Source organism: Triturus cristatus, chromosome 12 (genome assembly GCF_964204655.1).
Source record: "Triturus cristatus chromosome 12, aTriCri1.1, whole genome shotgun sequence".
Lineage (NCBI taxonomy): Eukaryota > Metazoa > Chordata > Amphibia > Caudata > Salamandridae > Triturus > Triturus cristatus.
Genome location: NC_140595.1, coordinates 124554041 through 124566831, shown reverse-complemented (window position 1 = coordinate 124566831; position 12791 = coordinate 124554041). Strand labels below are relative to the sequence as shown.

The following is a 12791-nucleotide window of genomic DNA, read 5'->3' as shown; positions in this document are numbered from 1 at the left end:
GAGAGGGGCTCTGGTAATACGAAGGAACAGAGCACCTAGGTAACTTAATAGTTAAAAATCTCATTTTGCCTCTGGAAATCCTTTTTCTCTCTTATCCACTTATGTCCATAGATACCTAATATATCACTCACACACCAATTATACAATAGAAATTAGAATTAGAAGCTCTACTCAGAGGGCCATATCCTCAAGGAGCTATTGCCGAGTTAACACCACTTTAGCGCAGCAAAACTCACGATAAATTTTTCATCCCATTCAGAAGCTGGTGCTAACAGCCCATAGCACCAGCTTACCTGTGATAGCAGCCGCAAAAAACATCGCCACAGATGACCCTGGCAACTATCTCTAATGAGATGCAGAGTAGGCATTCCCGTGCAAAAAGCAGCGACAACACCACTCTGCAACATTCTCAACGACCAGCCACATCGGCAAAAAGACCACGAAGCATGCGATAAGGCGCGTTAGCAGCAGAAAACTAACACCTGCTCTGACCTGGTGCAAAGTGGGACAGCAGCCTGCAACAGAAAAGGGAGCCCAGCCCAGAGCCACACTCGAAGAACAACACATGCCATGGAGCCACTGAACATGAGGGCCGGACAACCAAGAGGGCCACAACACCCATCGCCACCACACCCAGTGAGTTCTGTTTATTTTTCTACAGCCATTTATATCGCGCTCCGGGTTACAGCCAGAAAGAGTGACAGTATGCTCTCTTTTCATCACTTGTATAAAAGGTGAGACAATTGACAAGTGTGCTCACTGTGTAACCATTTAATACCCGTGTAAAAACTGTCTAATTGTTCGTTACATAAAACTACCTACTATAATAATTATCCAAATGTATTTTAATGTGCTCAGGATAACCGAGACGGGTTTTGTTAGACTCATAGATGAGATCATTGATACGTCCTCATAATCATTCCATAACTGAAAGGTGAGAGAGAGAGAGAGATATTCACAGTGGTAGGGGTGATTAATTATGATACTACCAAATAATAAGATTGAGCTTTTTTTCACTCATATAGGGGGGTGACTCAATCGAAATTGAGTGTAAATCAAATAAACTGTCCATCCAATGAAAATAAAGAAAAGATAAAGGTAAATGGTCAGTACCTGACGTGAAAATGAGAGAGGAAACGAACATTAAGTAATAAGAAAAGCAGAATAACTAATGCCCTATCTCTTTCCTTTATATATAGGATTTTAAGTTTCACATTGTGAATGATTGAATGTGGTCTTTCCCTGAAGCTCTCTTGGGAGATGTGTGTGTACTTATAAGATTGTACATACAATTGTTTATGAAGTATCTTGGATTAACAAACAATGTATATATCTTGTGAATAAAAGTAATATGTCTTCATTAGTTAACCAATGGGGATGGTTTTAATATGTAGGAATGTGAAAAAGAAATGTTATGAAAACTTATGAGAAAGTTCCTCATCTCTATGTATATCTAATTTTGTCTTCCTATGGTAGGTTTGTACAATTACATGCTATTGGGATAAGGAAAAGAAAATTGTTAGCCCTGAAGAAGGTGGATTTATTAACACTGCTCCACCAAAACGCGTTGACGCAGAATATCTTTGTTAAATTTGAGGAGAGTCAGCGGCCATTAAAAAGACAGGGAAGTTTTTCTTCCCCTGCAGGGGGCTGTCCATGATAAATCTCGAATTAACAGATACAAGACTAAATGTATTGTATCATGTAGTTTTCCTGTCGGGGAGGGGGTGTTTGCTGATGAATTGGTGGTAATAAGTTAACCCACGTGTTTTTAATAATTTTATTACATTGTTGTCTATGATGATATATGTTTTTATTGTACAATTGTATTCATTTTTATATGAATTATTAAATATGCACATAAGTGCTTACCCACTCTGAGTAGAGCTTCTAATTCTAATTTCTAGTGTATAATTGGTGTGTGAGTGGTATATTAGGTATCTGTGAACATGAGTGGATAAGAGTGAAAAAGGATTTCCAGAGGGAAAATTTGATTTTTAACCTTTTATGGATGGGACGCAGAGCGGAATCCCTAAAAAATGATGTTGGTAAAAGAGGAGGATTTTTCTCCGGATGGAAAAATATTGTTCGTGACGAGAAAAAAATACCACTGCAAAATTACAGTTGATTTTACCCATTCCCAGTGGCGCCCTATGTGCAATTGCACAGGCGTGAATGCCTCTCTGCTGGTGCACTGCCATATTTACCAACGTCCTCCAGGGGCACAGCTGGAAGCCTGCAAATGTTGCTAGGTTCCGTCGAAACAGCAGACACCTTTATGAATTACAAAAATGTCCCTTCTTTGATAATCGCGTCCCCTCTGTCTCGGTCACTTTCCAGCCATAGACAAACCCGTGATAGAGAATTCCCTCACGGTGTCACTATGCGGTGCGGCAGACCTGTCTGCTTTTAGACGGAAATGAACATTTTCTGTAAGTTTGTAGTTGTGAATCAGTGGAGAGGCCTAAGATTGAATGGTCATGTATTTTTTGTTGACACGTTATACTTGAAATGAACCTTATTCCTAAATCAGGGCAGGCTCGGAGACAGCTCAACCTTTCGAAGAGCATAACGCCAGACCTTTCAATATTCCTGCGTCCGGGGCAGGGTTTAAAGGCATTCTGCTATGAACCTGCCCTGCTGTGTCTGACTGCTCTTTGATGCTCTCAGCAGGGTTCCCATCGAGCTGGTACCACAGCAGGGGAGGATCTATTTATGAAGGCGTGACATTTTTACGAGCATCTCATATGATCCCCCGGACGTTGTACGTGAACGACATTTTAGACCACAAGAGGGCACCAGTTTGCAACAAATGGCCTTCATTTTAAGGCCGTCTTGGAAAGTGGAAAGGGAGCGCCACAATGGCACAATTTAATTTTGTCCAACAGATCCAGAATTCCTTCCACTGGAGCTGGCTATACCTAGGGCAGGGTTGGTGACTGGCACTTTTTAAATTCGGGTGTGATGCGCAAGAGTTTTTAGTTGAGTGAGACTTGGTAAAGAGTATTTCCATGGAGTCTCACCAAGGGCTTGCTTAAGAGCGGAGGGCGTAGGTGGCACTTCACCTAATATACAGGTGTCTGGGAAAACTAATTTGCGACAAGGCACTTTCAAGACAGTGGCCCACAAGTTCCTCTAGTAGCCCCAACTATTAAACGTGAAGCTTGGAAGACTGCAGGTCACTGGTAACCAGTACTTAATTTGTAAAAAAAAATGAGTGCCAGGGCCTTGTCAGGAGGCCACTGCAGCTTGCATTACCCATGGCCATCGCTGTCAATACATACCTATGAGTGTAACAATACAGACTTTTCCAGGCGCCCAAAGCTAAAAGAATGGCTTGTGCGGCAGGTACCAGTCATTTTTAATGCATGGTGAATGAATAAACAAATGTTGTTGTGCTCATCTCTAAATCAGACGAACAGCGCCACCATGTGGCAGACTCTCATAAGTGCTGGTGTTGACAATTAAGTGCCAGCGCTGAGAATCAGAAACCACTGGCACAAATTAAACAATGCTGATAACAAAAGTACAGCACGCCTGCAACCCTGACTGAGAAATTAATCACTTGGGGTGAGCAGCGCCACACTGCAAGCTGGAACAACAACAGACTGTAAATGAGAAATTGCTAATAAAGAAACCCATGCTCTCAGGATGTGGAATAACATGGCAGCCAAAATCAGAACCGCCCCAACCCTCCTGCAATTCAGAAATATGATGACTACCCACCTCCCCTGCATCAATTCACAACAGGATTCACTACACACAGCGGTGGTCCGTGCAGATAAGCACTGTGGGGCGGGGCGGGGAGGGAGGGGGAAATGTCGACAGAAGAGGGAAAATAAAATAAATAAATAAATCCTAATCTCTTGCCTGTCGATATCTCCCCTGCCCGCTTACCTCCAGACCGCTGCTGACTACACATTCACCTACATTAAAGTGAATCTGAATCCAGTGCCTAGAAAAGGTGCCACAGCCCCTAATGCAAGCAGGAAAAAACACCAGCCTCCCACCTCCTGGCCTAGTAGTAATGCATATTAAATTATATATTCATCTTTCAAAGTTCGCCTCTCCAATCTCGGTAGTTATCAAGGCCAGGTTCAATGTTCCACCAGCAGATTCTCGGGGTCCCGGATTCGGACGTAAGCATGGTGCTGAAGTCATTGGTAGCTGGTGAGCGTTTTTTTCTGCACCAAGACACGCTGCCTGCAATGGCAGTTTGCATGGTCTTGGTGAGGGGGTCTAGGGGGTGGCGCCGTTGGTGCTGCAGCCCTAATGGACCTTCCGCAGTACCAATGCCTTAGGTACCAGGGGTACTATTTACTCGGGACTTATATGGGTTGCTGACGTGGTGTCAATAGTGGTACATTTTCAGGGAAAGAAGACTGGTAGTTGGAACCTGGTTTTCAGGGACCCAGTACAAGTCAGTCCAAGTTGCATCAAAAAACAGGCAACCAATGTGTGTGGGTGGGGGGGGGGGGTACTGCAACAGACACCCAGTTTCTCACAGAAAGACAAAGTGATTCAAAAAGTACATCAAATACCCACCAGCCCAGGTACTGATGTGCACTTCTTTTTACCTGATGCCAATGCTATCAGAAAAATGCCATCACACACAGTGCCCCATGCCGTATGCTGCGGCAGCTCAAAGCAAAATAGGAATGATATTTGAATGGACCAGGGGATGCTTAAGGTGAACCAAAGTCTTCTATATATGTATGCAATTTTATTTGTGATTTTTTAAAATTCCATGGGGCCGTCTAATAAACTAAAGCTGCCTCTAGGCCAGACCTAACAATATCAAGGAAATGCTCTACAGATGTAAAAGAATCAGTTACAGAGTTCAGAAAAGGCAAGGGTGAAGAGCCTCTTCCACTCCCAACTCTGAACCACATAGGTGTGGCAAAAGCTGTAAACCAAATCTCAGAAAAAAAAAGGATATTTTGACACAACACACCCAAATGAAAAGTTGCCTGTCACTTACTTTGCCAGTACAGTGACATGAGGTGCTTGATACAATGCTGAAACTTCATAAAGCAATCATGTCACTAACCTGTAGTTGTAACCCATGACATGCCTCTTTTCAAGCACTCACTTCAGTGCAAGATAGCCAGGGTCACTGGAATTATGCGGCGAGTGAATATGGGATTATGCACGAGTTGACTAAATTATGTGGCAAGGAAAGGCAAATTGTGTGGTATAGTGTGCCACCTTTTTTGATAGTATTACTTCATTATTTTGTGATTTTTACACATGGCAATACTATCTGGGCAAGGATTTTACATCATTAGTACCAGTTTACCATACAGCTACAGATCTAGGCAACTGAAAGATGACCAGTTTTAAATAATGAATTCACCTGTCTCATGGTCTATAAGTATATCTCCGCTGCAGTTCGACTTCGTAATGTTGTCGGAAAATGAATTCTTGGGTATTATTCAAACTGGTTAAAATCTTAATATGCGTATTATTGTTAAAATAATGTTTTATTTGTTCTTTTATGGCTGTCATTAAGCTGAATAAAGATTTTTGACTGACTGACCAGTTAACCGTGACGAAGGGCCTTCCACTGAGCACGAACACATGTTGACATGTTTTTAGTAACTTTTGGTCTGTTTGAGCTAGAAATAAATTGTTTTTGTTACAATCCGCATATTATGTAACAGATGATGGATTATGTGACATATGAAAATCCATAATTATGTGAAAAAATTTGCATAGCCAATAGTCCCTTTTGTTTGCGGCAATTAACACATTTTCCTGTGATTGCTTACAACTAAATGGGTTTTATACCAGTATAAATGCTCCTGCCTATTAGGTCTACTAAAATTATAAGCAATTATTTTTTATTTACATTTTTTAGGCAAGTACACGGTCATCAGGTTTAGGCGGCACCATGTGTTTTTTCTTCTTTGTATTGTCTTTCAAAATGCAGTAAAAATAAAAAACAAAGCATCACACAAGCTCGCCAAGGCAAGAACTATAGTCTTTGTTAATATTTGTGTAACTACTGTTACCTTTTGGCTTATTCCTGTCACCCCAACCTTCCCCAAATGCAGCACCACACATTTTTTTTTATCCAGATTATTTTTAAATGCTATTTGCATTTTTAAACTTCTTTCACTCTGTAGTGTATTCCTCTTCCTCCTTGCTATTCCTTCGTTATTTTTCGGTCTGGTCTAGAATCATCTTTAGCTGTTTTGCCAGCTACAAGCATTCAAAATAGTCCATAACTAAAAGTACATACATAATTACAATACAATGGCTTTGAGTCGTCCTTCTTCATCCATTGGTCTGTTACATTGTCTTTCGCATTTTGTTTCTCCCCGCCATAGCGTATAGTACGGGGTCAGCCCACTTCAGCAATTGGCTCTTGTACTGTGAACAGCTGCATTTTGCCTGACCTCATGTCCACATTCACCTAAAAAGAAGTGCACTGCAATTGCAGGGCTTTTGAGGAAAACCTTCCTACCATTTATTTGTACACTTTTTTTTTTTACTTTTAAACTATTGATCTCTATTGCATATCCATGCTAAAATAAAAAAGTATATTTTAAAAAGCTATCCCTTTTCCAAGGTCAGACCGATTCACTTTTACAATACTTGTTCTTCTCTTCGGATCCAATTTTATTTTATTCTTATCTACCTTTTCTTTTCTTTGTTCTGAATCCTTTCTCCCTACTTTTTGTACCCTAACGGTCATTTTCTGTTTTGTAGAAATTTTTCTTTTATCTATCCTTTTATTAATAATGTCTTCAGTCCTAAATTACTCTATTCTCTCCTCCATAACTTCTCCTCCTTCCTCCATCATTCCCTTCAAATTTGTATTTATTCCCACCATGTCTCCTTCCTCCCTAGCTTCCTTTATAACTTCCTCCATCCCCTCTTCATTTCTTTCTCTCTCCCTTTCCTTCCTCACTTTTCTTCATCCAGGTCTTCCTTTCTTCTAGTGTTGCCCCCTTAGTTATATCTCTCCTCCTTTTCTTCCCTTCTCCTAGCACTTCAATCCTCTCTCCATTCTTGCTGTGTTCCCTTTAAGTCTCCCCTCACTACCTTTTTCACATCTAGCTTACATTCTTTAATTGCTTCCTTCTTTTCTTTTATATTCTCTTTAATTAATTTTCATTCCCCCTTTACAACTCTCCTCTTGTTTCCTTCTTTTCTTCTTCCCTGCCCCTGTTCTTTTTTCTAATTTCCTTTCTTTACTTTTTCTTATTTTCATAATTATCCTTTACCTTCTTGCTGCATGGTTCGTCTTTTTCCAATCAAGTACTTTTCTACTTTCTATTCTTTCCATATGTTATTGCCTAGATTCCGTACTTCCTTTCCATTTGTATTTCTTTAACTGTTTTCTTGTTTCTTATTTTTTCTTTCTACTCCTTCGATTTTCTTCCTCTCTCATTACCCTCTTCTATTTTCCACGATTCTTTGTCTTTTCCTTTGCCGTTCCGTGTTTTCTAGTTCTATGTTATTCTACTTTTCCTTTATTCCCTTCTCTCTTTCATACTTTCTAACCTTCTCCATCGTCTTTTACCTTCCCTTCCACCTTCCTTCTGCATTTTCTTTCTTCTATTTCCCCTCTTTCAATTTATTGTCTTTTTTCTGCTTCATCTTTTTCTTCTTTATTTCCCTTCATTTCTTTCCCCCTCTTACTTTGCTCCCCTCATTTTTCCGTTTGCGGTTTTCATTCCTTTTGTCTTCCCCTTTCTCTCATTGTAATATTTTGTCTTCGCTGATCATGTTTAGTTTTACTGGTTTCTCATTCTCTTCCTCTGTGCCATTCTTTAGTTCTTTCTTTCACTCTTTACTTTCCATGTATCGTGCTATTTTTATCATTCCTTCTTGTCCTCCATTGACAGCTGGAGAAAGTTTCTGATTCGGGTAACGTGAACCTAGTCTGGCTAGAATTGACAAAACTAATCATTAATTTAATGAAGTGTACTAGTTCAACATTCCATCTTAATGTTCACAAACATGTTAAAGTTTGTGGTATTTATTTAAAAGTCTGGTTTAGAGCTCGTGCATCAGTAAGAAAGGAAACACTTCCTGGGTTGTTGTTAGTACCTTTTCTGTCCTCTGGCTATTCCAGTCTCCCGCGGATTATCTGTCCGTCTTCCTCTTTGCCGTTCCTCGTTTTGAATCCTGATGCGGCGCTCTTCAGACTTCCACATGGGCATATCAATGGTTCAATTTCTGTGAGCCGATAAAACGACATCTCCCGGCAGGCCGTGCGGCTCAGTGCATGTTCAATGCTGGAGCTTGCTGCGGGAGGCGGGGCCTGGAGGGGGTTTGCAGGGCAGCCAATGGGAGTCATCCCAGCTGCTAAGCTGTGGGCTCGGCTGCTTAGCAGAGCAGAGTGTATTGCCAGAGAGAAGCAGCAGCTTCATCGCTACCTCTGCCTCCTGCACCCTCCTCCTTGCACTGACACAATGCTTCTTTGAGGGGCAGCACCTGGGCCCTGGCCAGGGAGTGTTGAAGCCAAAGAACATGGGAGCCCTGCCAAGGCCCTTTTTGTGGTCTACATCATTGATGTCTTCTCTTCCTGTGGAAACCTTCTGAAAGAGGGGGGCAAGCCTGGGGGGTCCTTGGAAGGAAACCCAACCAATCCAGATCATGGAAACCACTGGCCACTTCCATGACTCCGGGGTTGGGGACTTGGACGAAGACCTCAAGTGCCACTGTCCCGCTGCTGGGGACGAACAGCAACAGCAGCACCACAACCCCCACCTCACGCACCCTGTACACCACAGCCTGTTGAACTCTTCGCCTACAGCCTTCAGGGTGCCTCCATGTCCCAACTCCTGCCCCATCGCGCCACCTTCCTCGCGGCATGGCAGCCAACTGAACTTAAATGACCACTTGGCCGGCCATTCTCCAGGGTCCACCACATCGACCGGCGGTGGGGCTGCTGCCGGGGGCTGTAATAAGCACAGACAGGCTAGCCCGCTTGTGCACCGGCGGGACAGCAACCCCTTCACCGAGATCGCCATGAGCTCGTGCAAGTACAGCGGCGGGGTGATGAAGCCCTTGAGGGGGCTTAGTGCCTCCCGCCGAAACCTCATTGAGTGTGAACCTGAGGGTCAGCTGCCCCTGCAGATTTTTAGTGCTGGCCACCCGCCTGAGATCGTCATCTCGTCACGGGACGAGAACCACTCCACGCAGACACTGTTGCACCATCACCAGCTCCACCACCCCGGCAGCATTGGCAGTGCCAGCAGCTTCCCTAAGACCACCAAGAGGAAGCACCAGAACATTGGCTACCGGCTGGGCCACCGGCGGGCCCTTTTTGAGAAGCGCAAACGGCTCAGTGACTATGCCTTGATCTTTGGGATGTTTGGAATAGTTATAATGGTGATAGAGACCGAGCTGTCCTGGGGCTTGTACTCAAAGGTAGGGTCTTAAACCTTCTCTTTCCGTTGCGCCCCTGTGTTCAAACCAGAACAAATCAGTGCCCTGTATGTGTCTTGTCCCCGTCAGTGGTGAGACCAGAAGAAACCTGTGTCCCCGGTGTGCCTGGCCCCTTGAGTAATGATAACAGAACCAGACTGTGCCCCCGGTGTGCCTCAACCAGTCTGTGCCCCCGGTTGCCTATCTGCTTCACTTGTGAGAACAGAACCAGTCTGTGCCCCCGGTGTGCCTATCTGCTTCACTTGTGAGAACAGAACCAGTCTGTGCCCCCGGTGTGCCTATCTGCTTCACTTGTGAGAACAGAACCAGTCTGTGCCCCTGGTGTGCTTATCTGCTTCACTTGTGAGAACAGAACCAGTCTGTGCCCTGGTGTGCCTATCTGCTTCACTTGTGAGAACTGAACTAGTTTGTGCCCCCAGTGTGCCTTTCTGCTTCACCTGTGAGAACAGAGCAAGTCTGTGCCCCCGGTGTACCTATCTGCTTCACTTGTGAGAACAGAACCAGTCTGTGCCCAGGTGTGCCTATCTGCTTGACTTGTGAGAACAAAACCAGTCTGTGCCCCCGGTGTGCCTATCTTCTTCACTTGTGAGAACAGAATCAGTCTGTGCCCCTGGTGTGCCTATCTGCTTCACTTGTGAGAACAGCATCGATATGTGCCCTATGTTTATTTTACTTTTAAATGCGTGAATACTTCTAGAAAAAGTGAGAACAGGTGAAATCCCCTGTAGATATGCCTATTACTTTCACTAGCGAGAACAAGTCCAATTTGTGCTCTGCATATGCCCATCTATCAGTAGTGAGAACGAAGCTTGTATGTCCCATGTGTGCATTTCACCACCACTAATGAAAAGAGATCCAATTTCAGCCCTATGTATATCTAGCCTCATCAATAGTGAGAACAAAACCAATCTTCGATTGGTGTGTGCGTTCCTCTTCTGTGGAGAGAACTTGGTCAATCTGTGCCCTGCGTGTGCCTTTTATCAGTAGTGAGAAGAGAACCAATCTGTGACCAGTATGTGCCTTCCGTCATCAGTAGTGAGAAGAGAACCAATCTGTGACCAGTAGTTGCCTTCCGCCATCAGTAGTAAGAAGAGAACCAATCTGTGACCAGTATGTGCCTTTTCCTATCACTAGTGAGAAGAGAACCAGTCTGTACCGGTTGTGTGCATTTTCTTATCAGTAGTGAGAACAAGATCAATCTGTGCTCTGTTTGTACCTGTCCCCATCAGTGAGGACAGGTTATTCTGTACTCAGTATGTGCCTTTCCTTAACACTAGTGAGAACATAACCAATCTGCACCATGTGTGTACCTTTCCCCATCACTAGTGAGAGGAGAACTTTCCCTATCACTAGTGAGAAGAGAACCAATCTGTGACCAGTTTGTGCATTTCCCTATCACTAGTGAGAAGAGAACCAATCTGTGACCAGTTTGTGCCTTTCCCTATCACTTTTCAGAAGAGGACCAATCGCTGTCCGGTTTGTGCCTTTCCCTAACACTAGTGAGAACATAACCAATCTGCACCATGTGTGTACCTTTCCCCATCTCTAGTGAGAAGAGAACCAATCTGTGACCAGTGTGTGCCTTTTCCTATCACTAGTGAGCAGAGACCCAGTCGCTGTCTGGTTTGTGCCTTTCCCTATCACTAGTGAGAAGAGAACCAATCGCTTTCCGGTTTCTGCCTTTCCCTATCACTAGTGAGAAGAGAACCAATATGTGAGCAGTTTGTGCCTTTCCCTATCACTAGTGAGAAGAGGACCAATGGCTGTCCGGTTTGTGCCTTTCCCTATCACTAGTGAGAATAGAACCAATCTGTGACCAGTTTGTGCCTTTCCCTATCACTAGTGAGAAGAGAACCAATCTGTGACCAGTTTGTGCCTTTCCCTATCACTAGTGAGAAGAGGAACGATCGCTGTCCGGTTTGTGCCTTTCCCTATCACTAGTGAGAAAAGAACCAATCTGTGAGCAGTGTGTGCCTTTCCCCCATCAATAGTGAGAAGATAACCAATCTGTGACCAGTTTGTGCCTTTCCCTATCACTAGTGACAAGAGGACCAATCGCTGTCCGCTTTGTGCCTTTCCCTATCACTACTGAGAAGAGAACCAATCTGTGAGCAGTTTGTGCCTTTCTCTATCAATAGTGAGAAGAGGACCAATCGCTGTCCGGTTTGCCTTTCTCTATCACTATTGAGAATAGGATCAATCAGTGCCCTGCGTCTTCCTGCCTATCCCCATTACAGGAGGATCTGGTCTCTATCTGTGCCTACCGTCCTTCATTAAAGAAGCAGGCGACCCATCTCTGCCCCTGGTGTGCCTGGACCCTTCTCTGCCTCCGGTGTGCCTGGACCCTTCTCCGCCTCTGGTTTGCCTGGACCCTTCTCTGCCTCTGGTGTGCCGGGACCCCTCTCTGCCTAGACCCTTCTCTGCCTCAGGTGTGCCTGGACCCTTCTCTGCCTCTGGTGTGCCTGGACCCTTCTCTGCCCCTGATGTGCCTGGACCCTTCTCTGCCTGGACCCTTCTCCGCCTCTGGTGTGCCTGGACCCCTCTCTGCCTGGACCCTTCTCTTTCTCTGGTGTGCCTGGACCCTTCTCTGCCCCTTGGTGTGCCTGGACCCCTCTCTGCCAGGACGCTTCTCTGCCTCTGGTGTGCCTGGTTCCTTCTCTGCCTCTGGTGTGCCTGGACCCTTCTCTGCCTGGACCATTCTCCGCCTCTGGGGTGTCCCCAACCCCCATCAAAGGTAAGAACAGCACAGATCTCCAGGATGTCTTTCTATCCTCTATGAAAAGTGAGAACAGAATCAATCAGTGCTGGATGCGTGCCTATAAATATCTTTCTACAGACGGTGCCTCCGATGCATTATTAACATCTCGGCTTCTTTAGACCAAGACGGTTCCACAGTAGGGGTTCGGAGTACCTGTCCCCTGGTGTGTTCCAGGGGTGCTGATCATGATATGAAACCCCAAAAATTCACCATTTCCCACCTATGAAGACCTCCCACCTATGAAGGACCCCCACTCAGGTGCATCTCTTATAATGAAGAAGCTCCCACCCCTCACCCGTTTCCAGAATTCTATGATCCCACCCAAGGAAGACCCTATTCCTCTAGGACCCCCTACCCAACCCCCTAAAAGTCCATGTGACTATATCAAACATAAAGCAGAGACTGCTGCCTATGGCTCCAAGCCTCACCTTACAAGCCGCCCCCCTCTCCTTGTCTGTTAAACTTGTGCACATTAACCATTTATCACATTCGGAGTCCGCCCTCGCTTTGATCCCTCTTCCCGCCCCCCACTTCTCTCTGGGCTCTCTCTGCCTGCTGCAAAATAAACTTGTTTGTTTTTTCTATTGCAAAGCAGCTTCCCCTCCCTCCGGTCTGCAACCTGTTCCTC

At 44.6% G+C, this 12791-nt stretch overlaps 1 protein-coding gene across 1 annotated transcript in view; it reads left to right on the top strand.

The window, feature by feature from the left end:
• Positions 1 to 8368: 8368 nt before the first annotated feature.
• The window catches only part of KCNN3 (potassium calcium-activated channel subfamily N member 3), a 463290-nt gene continuing 458867 nt past the window's right edge, over positions 8369 to 12791 (top strand). The window contains exon 1 of the mRNA XM_085636850.1: positions 8369 to 9387. Within this exon, the coding sequence (XP_085492976.1) occupies positions 8611 to 9387 (777 nt within the window). The 5' untranslated portion in view covers positions 8369 to 8610. The remainder of the gene's footprint in view (positions 9388 to 12791) is intronic.